Source organism: Dermacentor albipictus, chromosome 1 (assembly GCF_038994185.2).
Source record: "Dermacentor albipictus isolate Rhodes 1998 colony chromosome 1, USDA_Dalb.pri_finalv2, whole genome shotgun sequence".
NCBI lineage: Eukaryota > Metazoa > Arthropoda > Arachnida > Ixodida > Ixodidae > Dermacentor > Dermacentor albipictus.
The window spans coordinates 266,108,190-266,126,455 of record NC_091821.1 but is presented as its reverse complement, the minus strand read 5'-3'; the positions used below and the strand labels follow the sequence as shown (position 1 = coordinate 266,126,455).

General features: G+C 42.5%; 1 protein-coding gene across 1 annotated transcript in view; it reads left to right on the top strand.

Moving 5' to 3' along the window:
* The first annotated feature begins 626 nt into the window (after positions 1-626).
* Tsf2 (transferrin 2) overlaps positions 627-18,266 on the top strand; it is a 75,621-nt gene continuing 57,981 nt past the window's right edge. The window contains exons 1-2 of the mRNA XM_065448735.1: positions 627-833; positions 14,315-14,581. Coding sequence (XP_065304807.1) covers positions 779-833; positions 14,315-14,581 — 322 coding nt within the window. The 5' untranslated portion in view covers positions 627-778. The remainder of the gene's footprint in view (positions 834-14,314; positions 14,582-18,266) is intronic.

Sequence of the window (18,266 nt, the reverse complement as noted above, 5' to 3'; positions counted from 1 at the left end):
TGTAAAGCAAGGCTTCATGATACGACAATCATGTTTAAAAGTTAAGATTCTGTTGCGCGTGAATTGTTGGAGGCCAACGAGATTGAGAAAAGAGGGGACAACTGTGTCAGTACCCCGTCTTTGAATATATACACGAATGAAAGCATGTTTTTAGATAAGTTTTAGATTAAGCGTGATTCCCTTCATATATATCTTCAGTGTTCTCGCACGTGCGCATTCACGTATTCAGTGTCCCTCTTTTTCCGTTCCCCTCTCCTAATGGTATATAATCAGCCACCTGTGACTTCAAAAACAGTTGCAAGTAGCGCCTTGTCCTGTCTGTATTTCTTCTTGTGTGCCGTCACTATTGGCGCATGATTGGCGCTCCACCTATTCAACACGGTTCAACCATACAGGTGTTCTGTGGTTCAACCATAGTTCAACCATAGAGAAATTTCTTTTCTCTATGGTTCAACGTTCAACCGGTTCAACCACAGAACACCTCGATTGGGGCGACTCCTGGCATGAAGAACGGCTGACACAGGATGACGGTTGTTCGTCTTTTGGAAGCTCAGCCTAAATATAACACATTTTACTTATCTGTAAAGATATATAATTTAATTCCTAAACTAAGTATATATGAAAACAATTCTAAATATGAGTGGTCCTGCTTTATTTTAAACGCTCACCTGCCGACCGGATGCGACACACCTTTTGAATGCGTTACTGCCGCTCCTATCTGTTAACGCTTCTGCGGAATGCGCGTGCGTAAAGTTTGAGCAGTTCGTCAAAGTTGGATATGTGGCCGTTGTCGAGGCATCTATCAGCTTTGCCCCTGCTAGTTGCCTTCTGTGGTAAGCAAGTGGTTCCTTCATAACCTGACCGCCTTAAAAGAGCCCGATAGCCGCGGCACACCTTTGCTGACGCCTCAGCTGGCGATCATGCGAACCACACCTTGTGCTGTTGACATATTTGTCGAGTGACTGACTGCCCATAGTTTGGTCTGTTTCGTTCTTTTCTCTCTTTAGATGAGCAAGACTTCTGGTCGTGTCATGAAATATTCTTGTCCTCGTAGGTGCGCGCTTAACGCACGATCTTGTTTACTTGAGTGTTCGCACTCTTGGGCCGAACTCGCGTTGTTCGTTGTATTCAGCAAACACTTCGTGACGCTTCGCCAACGTGATCGTTTTATGGCTTGTGCAAAACAGTTCAGTCACCCCTTGACGCTGTGTAACCTTAGATTAGTCGTTGGTGTCATCACTGCAGTTGTTGAAAGTATGCGTAAAGCTAAATGCGCCTAAACAACATCATAACTTAAACGCTGCTTCAGCAACTTAGCGGTATCGAAGCGTTGTGATCATAGTAAAAGCTGTTGCAAACTTGTATTGCAATTCTAGAGCTTTAGCGTTGTTCTTCTGCGCAACCTATTTGTGAAACACAATAGGTGTGGTTGGCGTTTTTGAAGAGCTAAAGGAGATAATAAAGTTCACAAGGAACTGTTTCAGTGAAAATAAAACGTGCTGGACTACTTCACTGGAGCTTTGCAAGTATTTGAAAGAAATGTATGTGTTAAAAAAGAAAAAAAGCCGGCAGATCCCACGCCCTGTGGGAATCGATGTTACGCGAAGCAGTGTGCCGGGAGCCTACCAAGTTAACGAAACGACCAAGACGTAGGCGGCTGTTTCATTACCTACATAACACGCATGTCATGACCTATCATTTATGTTCGCCACACACTCTTGTCATGCTATACAATTTTGGTACATACCAAGTTAACGAAACGACCATGGGAGCACCATGATGTAGGCTGCTAGATAGATACTGTCGGAGTGGCAAACGTTCGCCAAGAAATGCTTCGCATTTAAAAATTGTTGGCTGGGTACCGCCATAATATGACTTTTTAGGACTAGGATAGCTCTTTCTTATGAAAGGATTGAAAAACTCACCACTAGCATATTTGACTACTTGAGCATATTACATAGGATTAGGAGTCCTATGTGTGTCTCATACAGCACACATGCAGTAATTAATGAAAGTATGATCAGGTAATTTGCTTTCTAGCTCGCAAAGTATCAATGCTGTACATATCACCTTCAGGTGCCACATTTGTTGCAAGTGCTAATGAAAATAATGATGCTTGAAATGGGTTACATGATATGTAAAGATACTTCTGCTGCAAAATCACTTAATATCATCAAAGTATTTTAGAAAAGAGAACTAACTTTTTTTTCTGTTTCTTTTCCCTCATCTTTCCTTTCTTTTGCCGCTTCTTTCTGTAATTATTTATATCATGCGAATCATAATGTCATGGTGTTTTCCAAACGCATGTCTTGTGAGGTAGTCAACTTTGTTGGCATGGTTAAAATATTTTTTGCATTTGTAGGTGCAGTGAAACTCAATTAAAATTCAATGTTCTGTTGGATTGGGCTAGAACCTAGCTTTTAACAGACAGAATTATTTGGGATTGGAAGATTTACTGTACTACATCACATCGCACTGCACAGTGGACAGAGTAGAGCTTTTTGTATCATTTAGAAACAGAAGGAGTGCCCTTGCATTGAGCCCTTCCCAATGGAGATGCTTTGTCCTTGGGATATCCGTATCATATCACAATATCTGTGTCTGGCATTGGAGGCAAATGTAGACTGGAGATATACGTTTTCACTATCTTAAAGACATCCCATGGATGTCACACTGGGACTTCTTTTCACTTGTGCGTTAAAAAGCCCCCCCCCCCCCCCTTCCAAAGGTGTGGGTCTTCAGCTTCTACTTTAGTGGAGTGTCTTTTATATGTTCAAATTATAACACAATGCTGTCACATATTCTACTCATGTTTATATGACAGTTGTGTACCTGGGCCGGTGTAGTGTAAAACTATTCCAATCTTTTTTTATTCCAAATCGGTCATTAGCCTTCCGTGATAGGTCAAAATAGTTCAGGCTCTGCCCATATGGGTGTGGTGCCCACCCATATGAACTGGACTCCAATCATTCTGGCCTATCACAGAGGGCTAATGGCCGATCTGGAATAAAAACATATTGGAATAGCTTTATTTCATACCTACCTTGATTTAGTACTTGATAGCAGGACCCTCTAAATATAGCAACTGAGGCATTTATATAGAGTACATAGAATGCCCAAAAGCATCCTGAATTATCAAGTTTGTTGGGAGGAATTCTGTAATAGAATGAAGTTTTAGTTTCACTCACTTACAGGCCGTAACTTATGTTTTTACTTGCTTACTTGTTCCGTTTGAGGTTCCTTTCAGTGAGGCCATCATAAAGTTTCTTGGGAGAAATGTTAATATGATGAAAAGTTTGTTTATGTCACTCCTACTGACCAAATTTCAGGGTGTCTACCAACCGGGAAAACCGGGAAAACCGGGAATTCTCAGGGATTTTGAGTAGTCTGGAAAAAGTCAGGGAAAACTCAGGGAATTTGGGCCTCTATCAGGGAAAATTAGCGGCAATTTTATTGAAAGGGTCGAAAGTCGCGGTAATGCTGGCTCAAGTAGCAGACAGGAATCGTAATGAATCGTCTTTGACGCCCTGTCGTTAGCAGGAGGAGTTGCCAGTGTACAGTCAGCGAGTGACTTTCCGGATTCCCGATAATTTGGACGGCTTCGCGGCGCCACTTCTTACCCCATAGTGTCAACGTATCAGAACGTGTGAAATTTCTGACGCAAGAACTCTTTGCCGTCCGATTTTCCGGACGTTTTGCCGTGACCGCAGATCCGGAACGGCATTAATCAAAGGCACCACCGCTGCCGTTTTGATTACTTCGCCGCCTCGAACTGGCACTCTCGCACGCAGATCCGCTGGCACCCGTTGCTGCCACTGCGGCAACGCTAGGCCTAGCTGCTTCGACGTTCGCTATGAAGCTTCTTGCCATTGGGTGCCGAACATTTTATTGAAAGAATTCGCGGCTGTCGGCAATGGCACGGGCTCCACCTTTGTGGTCCTCGCGATTGGCTTAGAAACTTGGAAAACACGGTGCGTTGCATAATACCGGTTCGTGAAAGTCAGCTTCGCCTCTGTACAGAAATGCTACTCGGTAAAGCTTACGGAAAAGTATTGCAGTGAAGCATAACAAGCGTGGGAAGGGGCTATTGCCACGGAATACAGTATGTATATTTTAATTATACACCTGGGCACCCGGCATTTCCTGTCACAGTACGAGCACAGGTATGCCTAATATGTGTGCTGATAGGCCTTCAGAGCGTTTTCGAACGTGTCTGTGGCGGCTTGAGCCCCTAAGGGCAGTAAATGACACGCATTTATTTTTTTCCAACTGGCCGATTTTTCGGACGTTTTCGCGGCCCCTAGGGAGCTCGAAAAATTGGTCGGGGACTGTGCAACTGATCAAGATACTTCAAATAGTCCTTTGGGCGAACGAGTGGCGGAATGCGGACAAGAACAGAAGTGACCTTCGCATTAAGGAATAAACGAGAAAGGAAGCTTGTTGCCGCCGTTTTGAAAGAGCTTGAGCTCAAAAAGTAAAGTTTTGGCTGATACCGAGATGCAGGTGTCCCTCATCCAAACCAAAATACACCCTTTGAAGCAGCGCAACACAACACTCGGGCGTTGTGCGCGGGCTGAGAGTATGTCAGGACTGTTGAGGTTGACTTACGAGCTGTTGAGAATCTCAATTGTGACAGAGTTCAGGCCTCATCCCACTGAGGTTGCTATCAGTTGATAGAAATAGCTCATATTAGAAAAGATCTGCCTTTGTATGCATCTCCTTTTTATTCGTATTTGATAATGTCCGATCCTGTTTGCAATTGTTTGCGAAGACACATTTGCTGTGCATTTTACTAACCCCTGCCTTCTATTCTCTTTTTGAATAACATAAACACTGCTCCTTAGTATTCAAATTGGATTAAGTTGCTTTTTTTTCATGTGCTTACTAGAGAGTGACAGCATCAGGCGATATGGTTTCAGCCCGTCTTGATATAAAACATAGTTCTGCATCACTCAGGGAAATTTGCAATGGCACTCAGTGAAAACCTGGAAAACTCAGGGAATTTGGAAATGTCAACTTGGTAGACACCCTGAATTTACATTTTCTTAAATTGCTGGTGGATTCTTATTACTGTGACTGTGCTAGTACTTGTTATATGAGATCCTGTAACTCTGACCTGATATATATGCCTGCCAATCTTTATTTTTTTCCTATTGTGTGAAAGTATGCCTCATTTCTGACATTTCAGAATGTCAGAAATGCTCGCGTTTTCTTCAAGTTCAATATTATATATGAGTAGCAGAGGGCATTGTGCATGGATAAGCTTGGAACTGCCTTTTCTCTTGACCAAAGCAATGGCACTTTCAGTGTCCACATCATTGCTGGCGTTATTTACTACATTATTTTGGGATACATTGAATTTACTTAACAGATACTGTTGGGCTGGTTGGTGGGCCATGATATTGATGAAGCAGCACACTTGAAATAGGCACATTCAAGCACACATGAAGAAGGACATACACAGGCGCTGGACTGAAACTAGCAGTCCAGTGTTGAAACTAGTTGCAGTCCAGTGACTGTGTATGTCCTTTTTCCTGTGTGCATGAACATGTCTATTTCAAGTGCACTGCTTTATCAATACATTGAAGTCCTTCTTTCATGCTTGTACCCATGTTGCTGTTGTATCGGTGGAACGTTTATCAAGTGTTGTTACTTTGTTACTGTGCGCTGTGTATCTGATGTTCGTGGTCACTGTTCATGTGTGCTATTGTATTGCTAGCCAATGGCATGCCTCAATTGCACCCAGGCTCCCTTTGTAAGATGAAGCTACTGAATTATTTTTTGTGTTGTTGTCCAAATAAATACTTCACTTCATGGCATCTCTGTCAATATGGCAATGAGGATGGGACCATTTGTGCAGAGGTAATGATCGAGACTACAAAAATGACGACACCAGGGCAACCGAGGACATCAGTGATGACCACCAACCTGGAATCTTTGGCTGAGTTCTGTCCAAACTCTGATAATATCGATGTTTACCTGCAAAGGTTTGACCTGTATGCAACCACCAACGAAATAGATAAGTACGATGGCGAATCGAAAAGTCTTTGCCCCCCCCCCCCCCCCTTTTTTTAACCAAATTATGGCTGCAAATGCGAAGTCAACATATTCATTCCCAGTGGTGGACCTTTCTTGGACTGGCCCGGCATTATCTGCCGGTAGCTCTGCGGCACAGCGCTGCTGTCAATTGTTGAAGATGGCAGTTCTGCTTCACACATCCATGGTGTATGAGCAACGAAGTGTGGTTCATTTTCCATGACCAAGGGACAAATGTCCAACGAAATGCACAGGGAAATGCAGCCCACGTGTGGGGAAAGGTGTCTAGCTTTGAGAAGTGTGAGGTGGTGGTGTTGTGAGTTTGCAAAAGGCTGTGAAGACTTGCATGACAGTGAGCGTTCGGGGAGGCCGCGTGCGTCGCTAACTGACGACAACATTTCTCATGTTTAATGCTGCAATGGGACAAACGTCTGGGGACATTGGGAATATGGGGACTTTGTGGGAAAATAGTCTAAGGTACGTAGAACAGTACATATTTTTTTAATTACCTGTATCTACCTTCATTTGGCTAATAACAAATAAGGACAAAGACTTTCTGATTCGCTTTCCTATAAAGTTGCAAGTCTTCTTAACAACCATGAGTGAAAAGGCTTACGTGACTCTGTGTAGCCTACATCTGCCGAAAAAACTAACAGAGGTCAAGTATGAAGAAGCTACAGAAGCTCACTGAAAGCACTATGCTCCAAAACGATCAGTAGTAACTGAATGGTATCACTTTTATTAGTGAAAGCAAGAGCCGAACGAAAGCTTGAAACAGTTCATCGTCGAGCTGAAAAGACTGGTGGTGACGTGCTTGTTCGGAACATTTTGGGAAGAAACGCTCCGGGATCAACTGATTGCTGGAATCTGTGCGGATTTGATTCGATGCCGTCTTCTCGCCCTGTCGGACGACGAAGTCGCCTGGTAGCGAGTCTGCCAAATCGCCACCACCTTGGAAACGGCTCAGAAAGACACCTGAGAAATGCTACCGGAGGAGTCAACTGCCAGTCTTTCCGACCTTTATTGGCATCGTGAACCCACCAAGCAAGGCAGGTGACACGCAACAAAGAAGACTGCTAGCAACAAAAAGCGTTCCTCCCAGGACGGTCCAAGGAAGCAATGGAGGAAATGCACTGTTCACACCTTTCATAGATGAGGCAGACTGCATGCGCCAGTTAGTTGATCGTTTCTCAAAAGTATGTGCTTCAAATGCTTGAAGCCAGGTCATGTAGCAAAAATGTGCGCTTGTCATGTAGCGGTTGTGCACAAAATTAAGGAGAACTTGCCGGCAAGCAACTTGCTTTCAGTTTGTACAACAAACAGCGTTCATAGCTCCCCACCGATTGTGCTTAAAGTAAAGGTAAACAGCAAGGATATTCCGATGGAATTAGGCACGGGAGCTGCTATTAGCATAATGTCTGAAAGGGACTTTGATGAAAATTTTCCAAACTACCCGTGTTCTGCAGGCAATGTGCATAGGTTTAAAATGCAAAAGGCATGGGTCGGTACATAATAGCACTGCATTCAAAGTGAAAGGTCTAGCCAACGTCATTGTTTCTTATAGAACTGAAGCTACGATCTGCCTCTGATAATTGCAAATCAATAAAATAAAGCTCGCATGCCGCCGCTTTTAGGTCGCGATTAGATTACGACACTAAAAGTTTACCTGCACAATGCTGTGCAGCAGTTGCAACACTGCGTGGATAATGTGCAGGATGGCAGGCAGATGGTAGTAATGGAAGCCAAGAAGAGGTTAGAACAGCTGTACGGTGATGTGTTTGAGTTAGGCTATGGTTTTATCCAAGGATCCAGTGGTAGCATCCCAATGAAAAGTGATGCACAGCCAACCTTTTGTAAGGTGAGACCAGTACCATATGCTTGGTACGAACAAGTGGAGGACGAATTGCATGACCTTGAGAAAACTGGCGTGGTGTACAGAGTCTGGCACAGTACTTGGGCTAAGCGTTTAGTGAAAAGAAAACAGGAAAAGAGATTAGGATAGGTGGGAATTACAGAGTCACGGTCACTTGGGGTATTGAACTTGACCACTATCCACTGCCTCTACCAGAGGACATATTCACATTACTAGTGGGAGGAACCATGTTCACATTGCTGGATTTGTCAAAGGCGTGTCAGCAGCTTGAGCTGGATGAGCAGGCTGAGGAACTGCTGACAGTGAATACACACCTGGGACTTTTCAGGTTCAGGCCATTGTTGTACAGGCATGTCCGTAGTGTTTCAGGCTGTGATGGAGCAGGTTTTACGAAACATCCCTGGGACTACCTGTTACCTGACAGAGTGCTATCGCCCTTCCAAGCAAGTGCTCCAAGCACTTAGAAGCACGGAATTCGTGTAAATGCAGGAAAATGCTAATTTTTCAAGAAAGTGTTTGTTACTAAGGACATGAGCTAGACAAGCACGCCATGCACCCAGAAGCGGAAAAGGTGAAGGCGATCCAAGAAGCACCAAAACCAAGCAACGTTACTCAGCCAAAGGCGTTTTTGGACCTAGCATTTACTACGCCAAATTTCTGCCTGATCTAGCAAATGTGCTAGAACTCCTCCACCAATTGTTGCACAAGGGTAGTACATGGAAATGGTTGAGCCAGTGTAACACATTTTTCAATCGGCATAAGAATTTGATCAGTGAAGACATGGGTTTGGAACTGTACGATGTGACAAAGGAAATACAGCTGACATGTAACTTTTCTGCTTATGGTTTAGTTGCAGTGCTGTCGCACGTGGTTGAGGGCATAGAGCGACCGATCTAATTTTTGTTGCGAACGAGTACTCCTGCCGAATGTAACTATGTGCAGGTGGAAAAAGAAGCTCTTAAAGTTGTTTATGAAGTAAAGAAATTTCATAAATATCTGTAGGGGCGCAGTTTCAGTGTAATAACTGATCATCAGTCACTCACTGCCATTTTTTTATGCAAAGCACCACACAAATGCTGTAGCTGCAGCTTGTGTGCATTGCTGGGGAAGTTTTCTTGCAAACTACAAATTTCACATTTTGCACAGAGCAGGAACTAAGAAAGCCAATGCAGACGGCTTGTCATGCCTTCCACTGCTGGAAGCCAGTGGTGAAGCTGAAGAAATCTTTTATTTTTTGCCTGTCACTAACTTCCCCATAACTGCGAAAGATGTTGAGCGTGAAACTGTGAAAGATCCAGTTCTCGGTGCTGTTCGTGAAATGGTATGGCACGGATGGCTGCATACCGTTGACATTACTTGTCAGCCTTTCTTCATGAGACGATTTGAACTTTCAGTGCATTGCGGTTGTGTGGTGTGGAACAACAAAGTTATGATACCACAGGCCCTTCAAAGTGAAGTTATGTGCTTGTTGCATGAACAGCACATTGGCATCACAAAGGTGAAAGCACTTGCAAACTCACTGGTTTGGTGGCCACAGATAGACAGCTGGTTGAAACAAACTGTGAAGCAATGTGAAATTTGTGAAGGCACAAAATCTGTGGGCCCACTGGCACCACTTTCATCTTGGAAGTGGTGCACAAGTAGCATTTGGGAGAGGGTAAATCCATACTTTGCTGAAAAAGAAATCAAGATGTTTCTTTTAGCAGCAGATTCATGACGTCAATAAGTATCATGACAGCGATGACTGCGCAAAGCACAATCGATACAGTATGCTCGTTGTTCGCAAGTCATGGCCTACCAATAGAAGTAGTCAAAGATAACGGGCTGCAGTTTCGTGAGGAAGACTTTGCAGTTTCTGTTGGGAAACAGGGTTAAGCGCTTGTTGTCTTCGCCATATCATCGTCAGTTGAACAGTTCGGCACACCGTGCTCTCCAAACAGTGAAGCAGTCGCTAGTGAAGCAATTGCTAGATCAGAGGAATAAAAGTTCCAGATCACTACAGCACAAAATCAATAATTTTCTGTTCGCTTATAAAACAACGCTGCATACATTCACCAGCCAAACACTAGCTGAGCTCTTCTTGAGGAGGAAGTTGGTCATAAGGTTGTCATTATTGAAATCAAATCTACATGATGCAATAACTGCCAAATCGAAGAGGATTGTACGCAGTGCAAACAAGCGGAGGCGTTCACCTAAAGTATTTTCTGTAGGGGATAGCGTGTTGCTGCTTTCAGCACAGGGAGAACAGGTAAAGTGGCGATCAGGCAAGGTCATGAATATGCAATTGGCAATGCCATATCTTGTGGTGGCAGATGGACAGACACAGTTTATCTGTGCGGTCCATTTGCAACATTCTTGTGTGAAGCCTGCTGTTGCTGTGTTGCTGTGAAAGGAAAAGATATACCTTTACTGCTTGCAAGTGACCTGCTAGAAAGTGAGCACTTCCTTGCAACCACCGCAACCCTGCCAGTGTTGGACCGGACTGATGTTCTCCACTCACACTTGAAGACCAAAGTTCATCAACGTCAGAACAGAGCAATGCTGGTTCGCCTGTGCTACCCAGGCCAGTGCTCGTGATAAGCGGAAACCAGATTGTTTGACATATGACAGATTCAGATTGTGGTGGAGAAGTGTTGGATTGGTGCAGTGTTTATCAAGGGTTGTTACTTTGTTACTGTGTGCCACGTATCTGATTTTTTGCGGTGACTGTTCATGTGTGCTATTGCATGACTAGCCAATGGCATGCCTCGATTGCACCCAGGCTCCCTTTATAAGGCGAAGCCATTGAATCATTTCTGTCTGTTATGTTCGTCTTGTTGTCCAAGTAAATACTTGACCTCACGGCATCTCTGTCAACATTTGCCAATGTTATTTTTTGGGTGTGTATAATTATGGACAACAGTTGAATACTAAGTAATTGCTCAGTGACTTGGTGATGAACTTGAATATGTTGATAAAGCGTGGTCCATATTTCTGATATAGTCAGTGTACCATAAGGCCATGTAAGAGTTGCACAGTAAAACTTAACATGCAGATTTAGCAGCATTTTTATTTTATCTTTAGCTTTCAGGGCTGCTTTGCTGACTATTATGGCCCCATTGCATATTGAAGACAGATACAAGTTTTGACTGTAGCCAGAGTTATTTTGAGCCATTCTTATTGACATTTGCATCTGATGCTGGAGAAGGCAAGGATGCTTTACCTGTTCTTACGTGGCTTCCCAGATTTTCTCCATTACTTCGACATCAGACAACTACGGAAACACCTTTCACTGAAAGATGCATTCATTTTTGTGGTCTTTGAACTACTTTGTCACTATTCTTGGTCCAGGTTACAGGTATTAATTAAACTGCACATGACAGAAACATTAATGTTTTGTGGACCAACATGGTAACATCAGCCTCTCTAGGCTATGGAGGAGCTTTTGCTTGGCTGGACCTCTCTTGGTAGAGCATGCTAGTTTACTCGGCAATATTCTCTTCCCAAACATGATACAAGGCAGCATTTGTAACAGAAGTGAGTACACCAGCCGCACTGTGTTAACAGACACCTCTATTGGTGAATTGCAGTGCAGATATACACAAGGACAGAAGAAATGAGATGACAGATGAGCACTAATTTCCAACAAAAAGCTTTATTTTTGGCAGACTGTGTTTATAACCAAGCCTCATCACATTGCACATGTGCAATTTACACCCTTAGGAAGGTTAACTTCTTATCTGACAAGTGCACAGATGGCATGCTGTCACACCCAGAGCCAAATTGCGAACTCATTTCAGCCTCAATTATTTCATGTGTTAGTTGATAACCGCTTCTGCTAACAACATTACATTGAGCAAACAACTGTTCACAGCTACACGAACTGCAGTGACATGGAAGCCAGCTATCATGCACCATTTTCTTTACATTGTTTAAATGTTCTCTTAGCCGGTAGTTGATATGGCATCCTCTTTGTCCTATATACTGTTTACCACAAAAAGGAGGTATACAATAAACCACATTCTAGCACAGGTGACAAATGGACCTTTGTGCTTTTTGTTACACATGTGCAATGCATGCCGACATTTCCTTTGATTACACAGCTTTATAACCTTCTGAGGTGCGGCGAACACAACTTTACCTTTGAAACGATCTGCAATTGGCTGAATTCATAGCACTAAATTTATAACCTTATATCCCTGCTGTTGCCCTGTCACTAGTGTGAGTGGGAGAGCTGGGGGCTAAGCCACGTAGGTTATTTCAACTCGAGTACTTCTCCCATGGCGGGGAGAAATGCACGTGTACCTCCCCATGTGTCTCTCAATTTGGCTTATGCGGCCATCCCCTCGGGGTGGTCTCACAGGAAGAAATGAAAGTAGGCACATTTTGTTTGTGGCAAATTCCAAAGTTTGGTATGTCTTATATCCAGTTTCATGTAAGCTATAGGTGTGGTGTGCCCATTGTTCTACCTAATATATGCTATAGCTACAGCCTAAGTGTTGTGCTTGTCTATTATAGGACATAATTTGTTGTATTTGGGTTTGGTATGAGCATTTAATTGTAGACAGCTTCCTTTTTGTTATGGCAGTTGCTTCTATTTAATGCAATTCATCCGTCTTTGTGCTATGGATCTTAACACAACAGCTGTCAGTCTCATTTGAATTCAGACATGTTGCACATTTTGTTGTGTGGCTTCTACCATGTGGGTGACAGCCATGCCAATACCTATATGGTAAAGTCTTACATCCTGCATTTCATTATCAAACTTGGCATGAAAAATGATTGCTGGCTATTGCATACGGAATTTAAAATCTGTGGTACTAGAAGTGCATGTGGGGTTTTGGCATACTATGCAGCCTCTGTAGCTTTATGTACTGAATGCATATTGCTTCTTACTCGGCATATTTTCGAAAAATTTTTTGAAACAATTATTTGAAACAATACACAGTTTTGCAGAAGCCCTTAATTGTCGCGAACAAGTTTATGTCATCGCTCTGGATTTATCAAAGGCATTTGATAGAGTTAGCCATAGCAAGCTAATTGAAAAACTTTATGGGTATAATGTCAATTCAAAAATTATTAAGTGGATTCAGGCCTACTTAGACAACAGACAACAGTTTGTTGAAATAGATGGCGAGTGCTCTTCTTTCCTTCCTGTATCATCAGGTGTACCTCAGGGCTCGGTCTTGGGTCCAATTTTGTTCCTACTGTATATTAATGATATAGCAACTGATGTACATCCTATGATTGAAGTGCGGTTGTTTGCCGATGACTGCCTCTTGTTTTGTCGCGTTAAAAGTGTTTCTGATCAAGAACGACTAAATGATGCTTTATGTCGAATTTATAACTGGTGTGAAAAATGGCATATGCAAATCAATTTTGATAAATCTGTTTGCATGACAGTTACGAAAACTCCGTTGATGTTTTCGTACGCTGTAAATAATAATGTCATAATGTCATTAAGAGTTCCACAAAGCTGAAATATCTTGGCGTAACTATCACTAGTAACCTCAACTGGAATGAACACGTCGAAAACATATGTGGATCAGCCCAGCGCAAGCTTGGTTTGTTACGGCGTAAATTGAGAGATGCTGCACTAGATATTAAACTTAAAGCATACACTACCATTGTTAGACCAAATTTAGAGTATGCTTGTATAATTTGGGACCCTCATCAACAATACATAACAGATAAATTAGAGCGCATTCAGCGAATGGCGGTTAGGTTTATTTTTTCTGATTACGACAAAACTCAGTAACCTCCATGCTTGCCAGGGCTGGTCTCACTACGTTGGCTGTGCGCTGGAAAATCGCGCGCCTTAAGTTTTTATATCAACTCTATCACAATAAGCTGAACCTGAATTCCAGTTTGTATTTGAAGCCTCCTGGAAGGCTTTCACCACGAACTAACCACAGTTACGCTATAATGCCTTATGTGCCAAGAGTTGATGTCTTTAAGCACTCTTTCATTGTCAAGACAATTGTTGAGTGGAATAACTTGAATTCTTGTGTGTTTCCGAGCAATAACCGGGTTGACTGTTTTGAAGAAAATTTGACTGCGTTCTTTGCGTAAACTTTGTGCTCTGTATTCCCGCCCTGTAACAGCCCGGCAGGGCTCACAGTATTGGAAATAAATAAATAAATAAATAAATAAATGGTTAGCAGAATAAATGGGTACACAGCTAAAAAATATATTATAAGACTACTACTTTTATATTTTGCTTTTCAAAGAGCCCAGAGCCCATTTTGAATCTGCTTCATTACCAGAAGTACTGAAAGATATCATATTTTGCTCAACGTTTTTGTATTCAGTTTACTTCAGAAGTAGTGAAAGAGGTCATGTTTTATGCAAGATTTTGTGTTCTGTTTGCTTTGGGAACCCACTGTTTGGAGCTGTAGCTTGCTATAGCCACTTCATTTGTTGCAGCACTTTCCAGCCATGGCCAACATGACGTCACCTGGTGCACTGTTAGTGATGCAGAACACCTGAAGTGCACAGAGTTTGCTGAGGCAGTGCGTGTAAGCCGCCTATTCTCTCTAACACTCAAATGCAAGCGGGCTGCATTCAAGGATCAGTGCATGAATTTTCTGGATAATGGTCAAGCCAACCTGGTGGAACTTGACCCTGGCGAGGTCTACACGGCTGGGCGTTTTCACAGTGTTATCCCTATCCTGGCTGAACGCTATGGCAGAGGTAAGTAATGTCTTGGAAGTATTCTGTGAAGTAGCATTTCTTTCAATAAACATGTTCCTGTAGGAAGCCATTAGAATGCCTGTAACGCTGCAGTGCAAGTTTCACAGCCTCCCATAATAATCCTCTTGTAGCATTTTGTATCAGCAGAGTAGTCAACAACCATAAAGTGCATGTCACTGTCTTCATTTTTTCTCTTTCTCTCATTGTTCATAGAAGTTATGGTTGAAGTCTCTACTTGTGCAGCGTTATTACACCTGACATACTACACTGACACACTACCGCTCCCCATTCTTCTTTCTTCTTGGTCCAGCTACTGCAAGTTTAGATTTGCCATTGAACAATTGAGTTTTTGGATTTTTATTATGTTGTATCTGCTGTGCAGTATATGACTCAAGAAGAGTGTGTCTGCCTTGTGTCACTCACAGAACTGATTATTGCCATCATGCCAATAAAACACCCTATGGCGAAAATGGGCATGATCCCAAGCAAAAAAAAAAAATGGCTTGGCGGAAGATCAGGCCGATGCCCATGGCCAGTTGAAAACAGACGGCCCGATCTTGGCCATGTGGGTCAGGCCAGCTGTGGTTTTTGCAAATGGCCAGCTCATTTGCTGACCACTGGCAGGCGATCGACAGATTGGCATTAGGCTGGCAGTGTGGCTTGTGCGTTGGCCAGCATTCTTTTGCCAGTATTCATATCAAGGCTTTCTTTCTTGTTCTTTTCTTGTGTCATGTGCACCAAGTGCTTCTTCTTATGTTAACTTGTTTAAGGCCCCTGTTGCAGATACCAGCATATTCTGCTTCTTCATCTGGGTTATCTTAACTGGTGAACATTACATTCTGGATAAGTCGCGAGTGCAGAAGTACTTAATTGGAAAAGTGTCCTAATTACCTTTTTAATTAATGGTTTTAGGGCACATTCCTTAACGGTGGAATTAGAGACTGTCAACATGCAAGACCTACCAGTTTCGAGATATACAAAGCCAAAGTCAGCGAAATGAATTGGTGTCCTAATTACTACCTTCGAGCATTGCGTATATTCGCAGTGCATCAAGAAAATAGCTGACTCCAATGCAATTTACCACACACTTTGACGTACATCTTGAAACTGGTACTAGTTACAAAATTTGTTCCATGTGAATAGTCCCTGCATGTTAATCGGCTTATTTCCGCCATTGCGACATGTGCACTAAAGCTATTAGTTAATGAAATAATTGGCATGATTTTGTCACTTAGCAACTTCTGCACTAACTTATTTAGAAAGTAATGTCAGCCTGTTAAATATAACCCAGCTGAAGAAGTGTGATGCTGGTATCTGCAACATTGATTTAAAGAAAATTATTTGACATCAGAAAAGACATCCTGTACAATTCCCTATTTAATTCATGTACGCAATTATGTCTTAAAGCTCTTGCTATAAAAAGCAAACGCTTTGTTGACGAAATATCACTGCAGTTGATTTTTCATCGAATTTTATTGAATTATTTAGATACAAACACAACAGAAATTGAAAAACTTTGTTTTGGAATGCTGTGATAGTAGTTTAGTGGGTGGGTCAAACATAAAATGTGAAATAATCAATCACAGTTTTGTACGGGTATTTGAGAGCGTCTTTCCTGGGATTTCATAAGACATAAATTCACTAGAAAACTGTACAGCCAGGTCACTTGACTGCTTCTGCAATGGTACTGCTCTGACATCTGAAATAAAGACATGTACTATGTATGTTTCAGAAATGGAACATCATGTATAACTATTGTTTGGGTGTTGACTATTGGACTACATGCATTGTAGTCTCTCAATAACCCTTTAGGCATTGTACTGAGGAGCAGGTTTTTATAAATACGTGATTTCTCATTACAAACACAGAATACGCATTGCACATCAGCCAGTCTTGTTATTTCGCCTCAAAATAAGCATAGGAAAAATCTGACGCGAGCAAGAATACACCTTTCTTACACGTGTCAAATTATCAAATTATTACACGTGTCAAATTATCTTACACGTGTCACCACGACCACAATGTATATATATCGTGCGCATGGCAAATAGCACACGACGGGCATTGCATGCCACAAATCAGTGCTTCATGAATTCACGATGTACCCAGTCTCCTTTGCTTACCTGACAAGCTCTAGCGTAGGAACTCTTGCACATAGAGTGCTGCTGCAAAAAGTGCAAAGCATTGAATTTAGGTCGCACTGTTAACATGTCGATTTCAACAGATCAAGAGGTGTAGATGAGCTCTCAAAATCAAGAAACGCAGCTTCAACGGTACTAAAACACTTTCTCTCTAAGTTAACGCTAAAAGATATAGGCTTGAATAGCATAAATAAGATGTGTGACTTACATGTAAGTGTAGTGAAAACGGGGAACAAGGGATATGGAAATTCAAAACAATGAGCAAAGCGAGAACGAGGTAAAAGCTAGAGCTAGTGTTTCAACAAGTGGACTTGTCTTCTTCAAGGCCTTGAAGAAGACAAGTCCACTTGTAGAAACGTTGGCTTCAGCTTTCACCTTGTTCTCGTTTTGCTCATCATACATGTAAATGTGGAGGTCCATAGCAGGTGAAAATCTGCAGGGTGGAAATTTCACATGCATATTCAAAGCTAATTTCTCACAAACAAGAAGTGCAGCACCAAAGAAACCATCCAAAGCTACGCCAATCAAGCAGCCACAGAATGCTTATTCCTGCCAAAAGGTCCCCCAGTCCCCCTTATCTGCATACGGCTCTTTCCCATTGGACGTTGGACAGAAGGGGAGAAAAGAAGGGGAACAGAAGACAAAAGAAACAGTCACCGTCTATGCGCCCGCCTATGGCCAGTTATTTCTTCATGAATGCTGCCTGACCTGACTGCCACACACGGTGGAGGCGGCCTGCTGCTCTCTACTTTTTCGCTCTCCAATCCCCTCCTCCCATAGGCGCTGCGCTGCACGTGCTCGCCTGTAGCAGAATTAAGTGCTTTTTCAACTACCACTAACTCTTCCAGAAGAGGAAAAAAGAAGTCGGTGGTGGATGGTGCATCCTATATGATCAGTCAGCAGCGAAGGGCCAGCATGAAGCCAACGTCTCTGGCCAGCCAAAACTTTCGGGCTTGGCATTATGCAGTCCAACACATCTGCGCTGTCATCTGTAACTGAGCCACTGCCGATGTGGTTGGCAACCTAGGTCGGCCTTTTTATGGCCCAACCTCTTCAAGCCAACATGATTGGCTCCTAGTGATCTGCGGAGCACTGCCCTATGGTTGGCACTTGGCCAGTTTTGCTTGAGATCACTGTCATTGTCATAACCCCACAGCTTGCCAAGGGATTCAGAATGTCATATATTTTGTTGTTTTGTATTTCTCAGTTTTAGTATAATTTGAATGTTTCTTCAAATATATAAATTTTAATTTTTCTTAATAAGCACTAAAATAAAAGCTACTCACTTTAGCCCTGGTCACTGTGTTGCTGCTACTCACACGCACATCAGTGCTTGTGTTTGCTTCAGAAATTAAGTTTACATGGTTTCATTTCAAAACCAAATGAATGTTTACTTTATTAATTCATTTATGAATACTGTGATCTTGTGTACGAGATTGTTGGGGTGTGTATGCATTGGATTGAAAAACAGTGAAAGAAAATAACAGGCATCAGGAATGCTTTACTATGTCAAGCAGCCATAACCTACTCATATGTAACTAAAC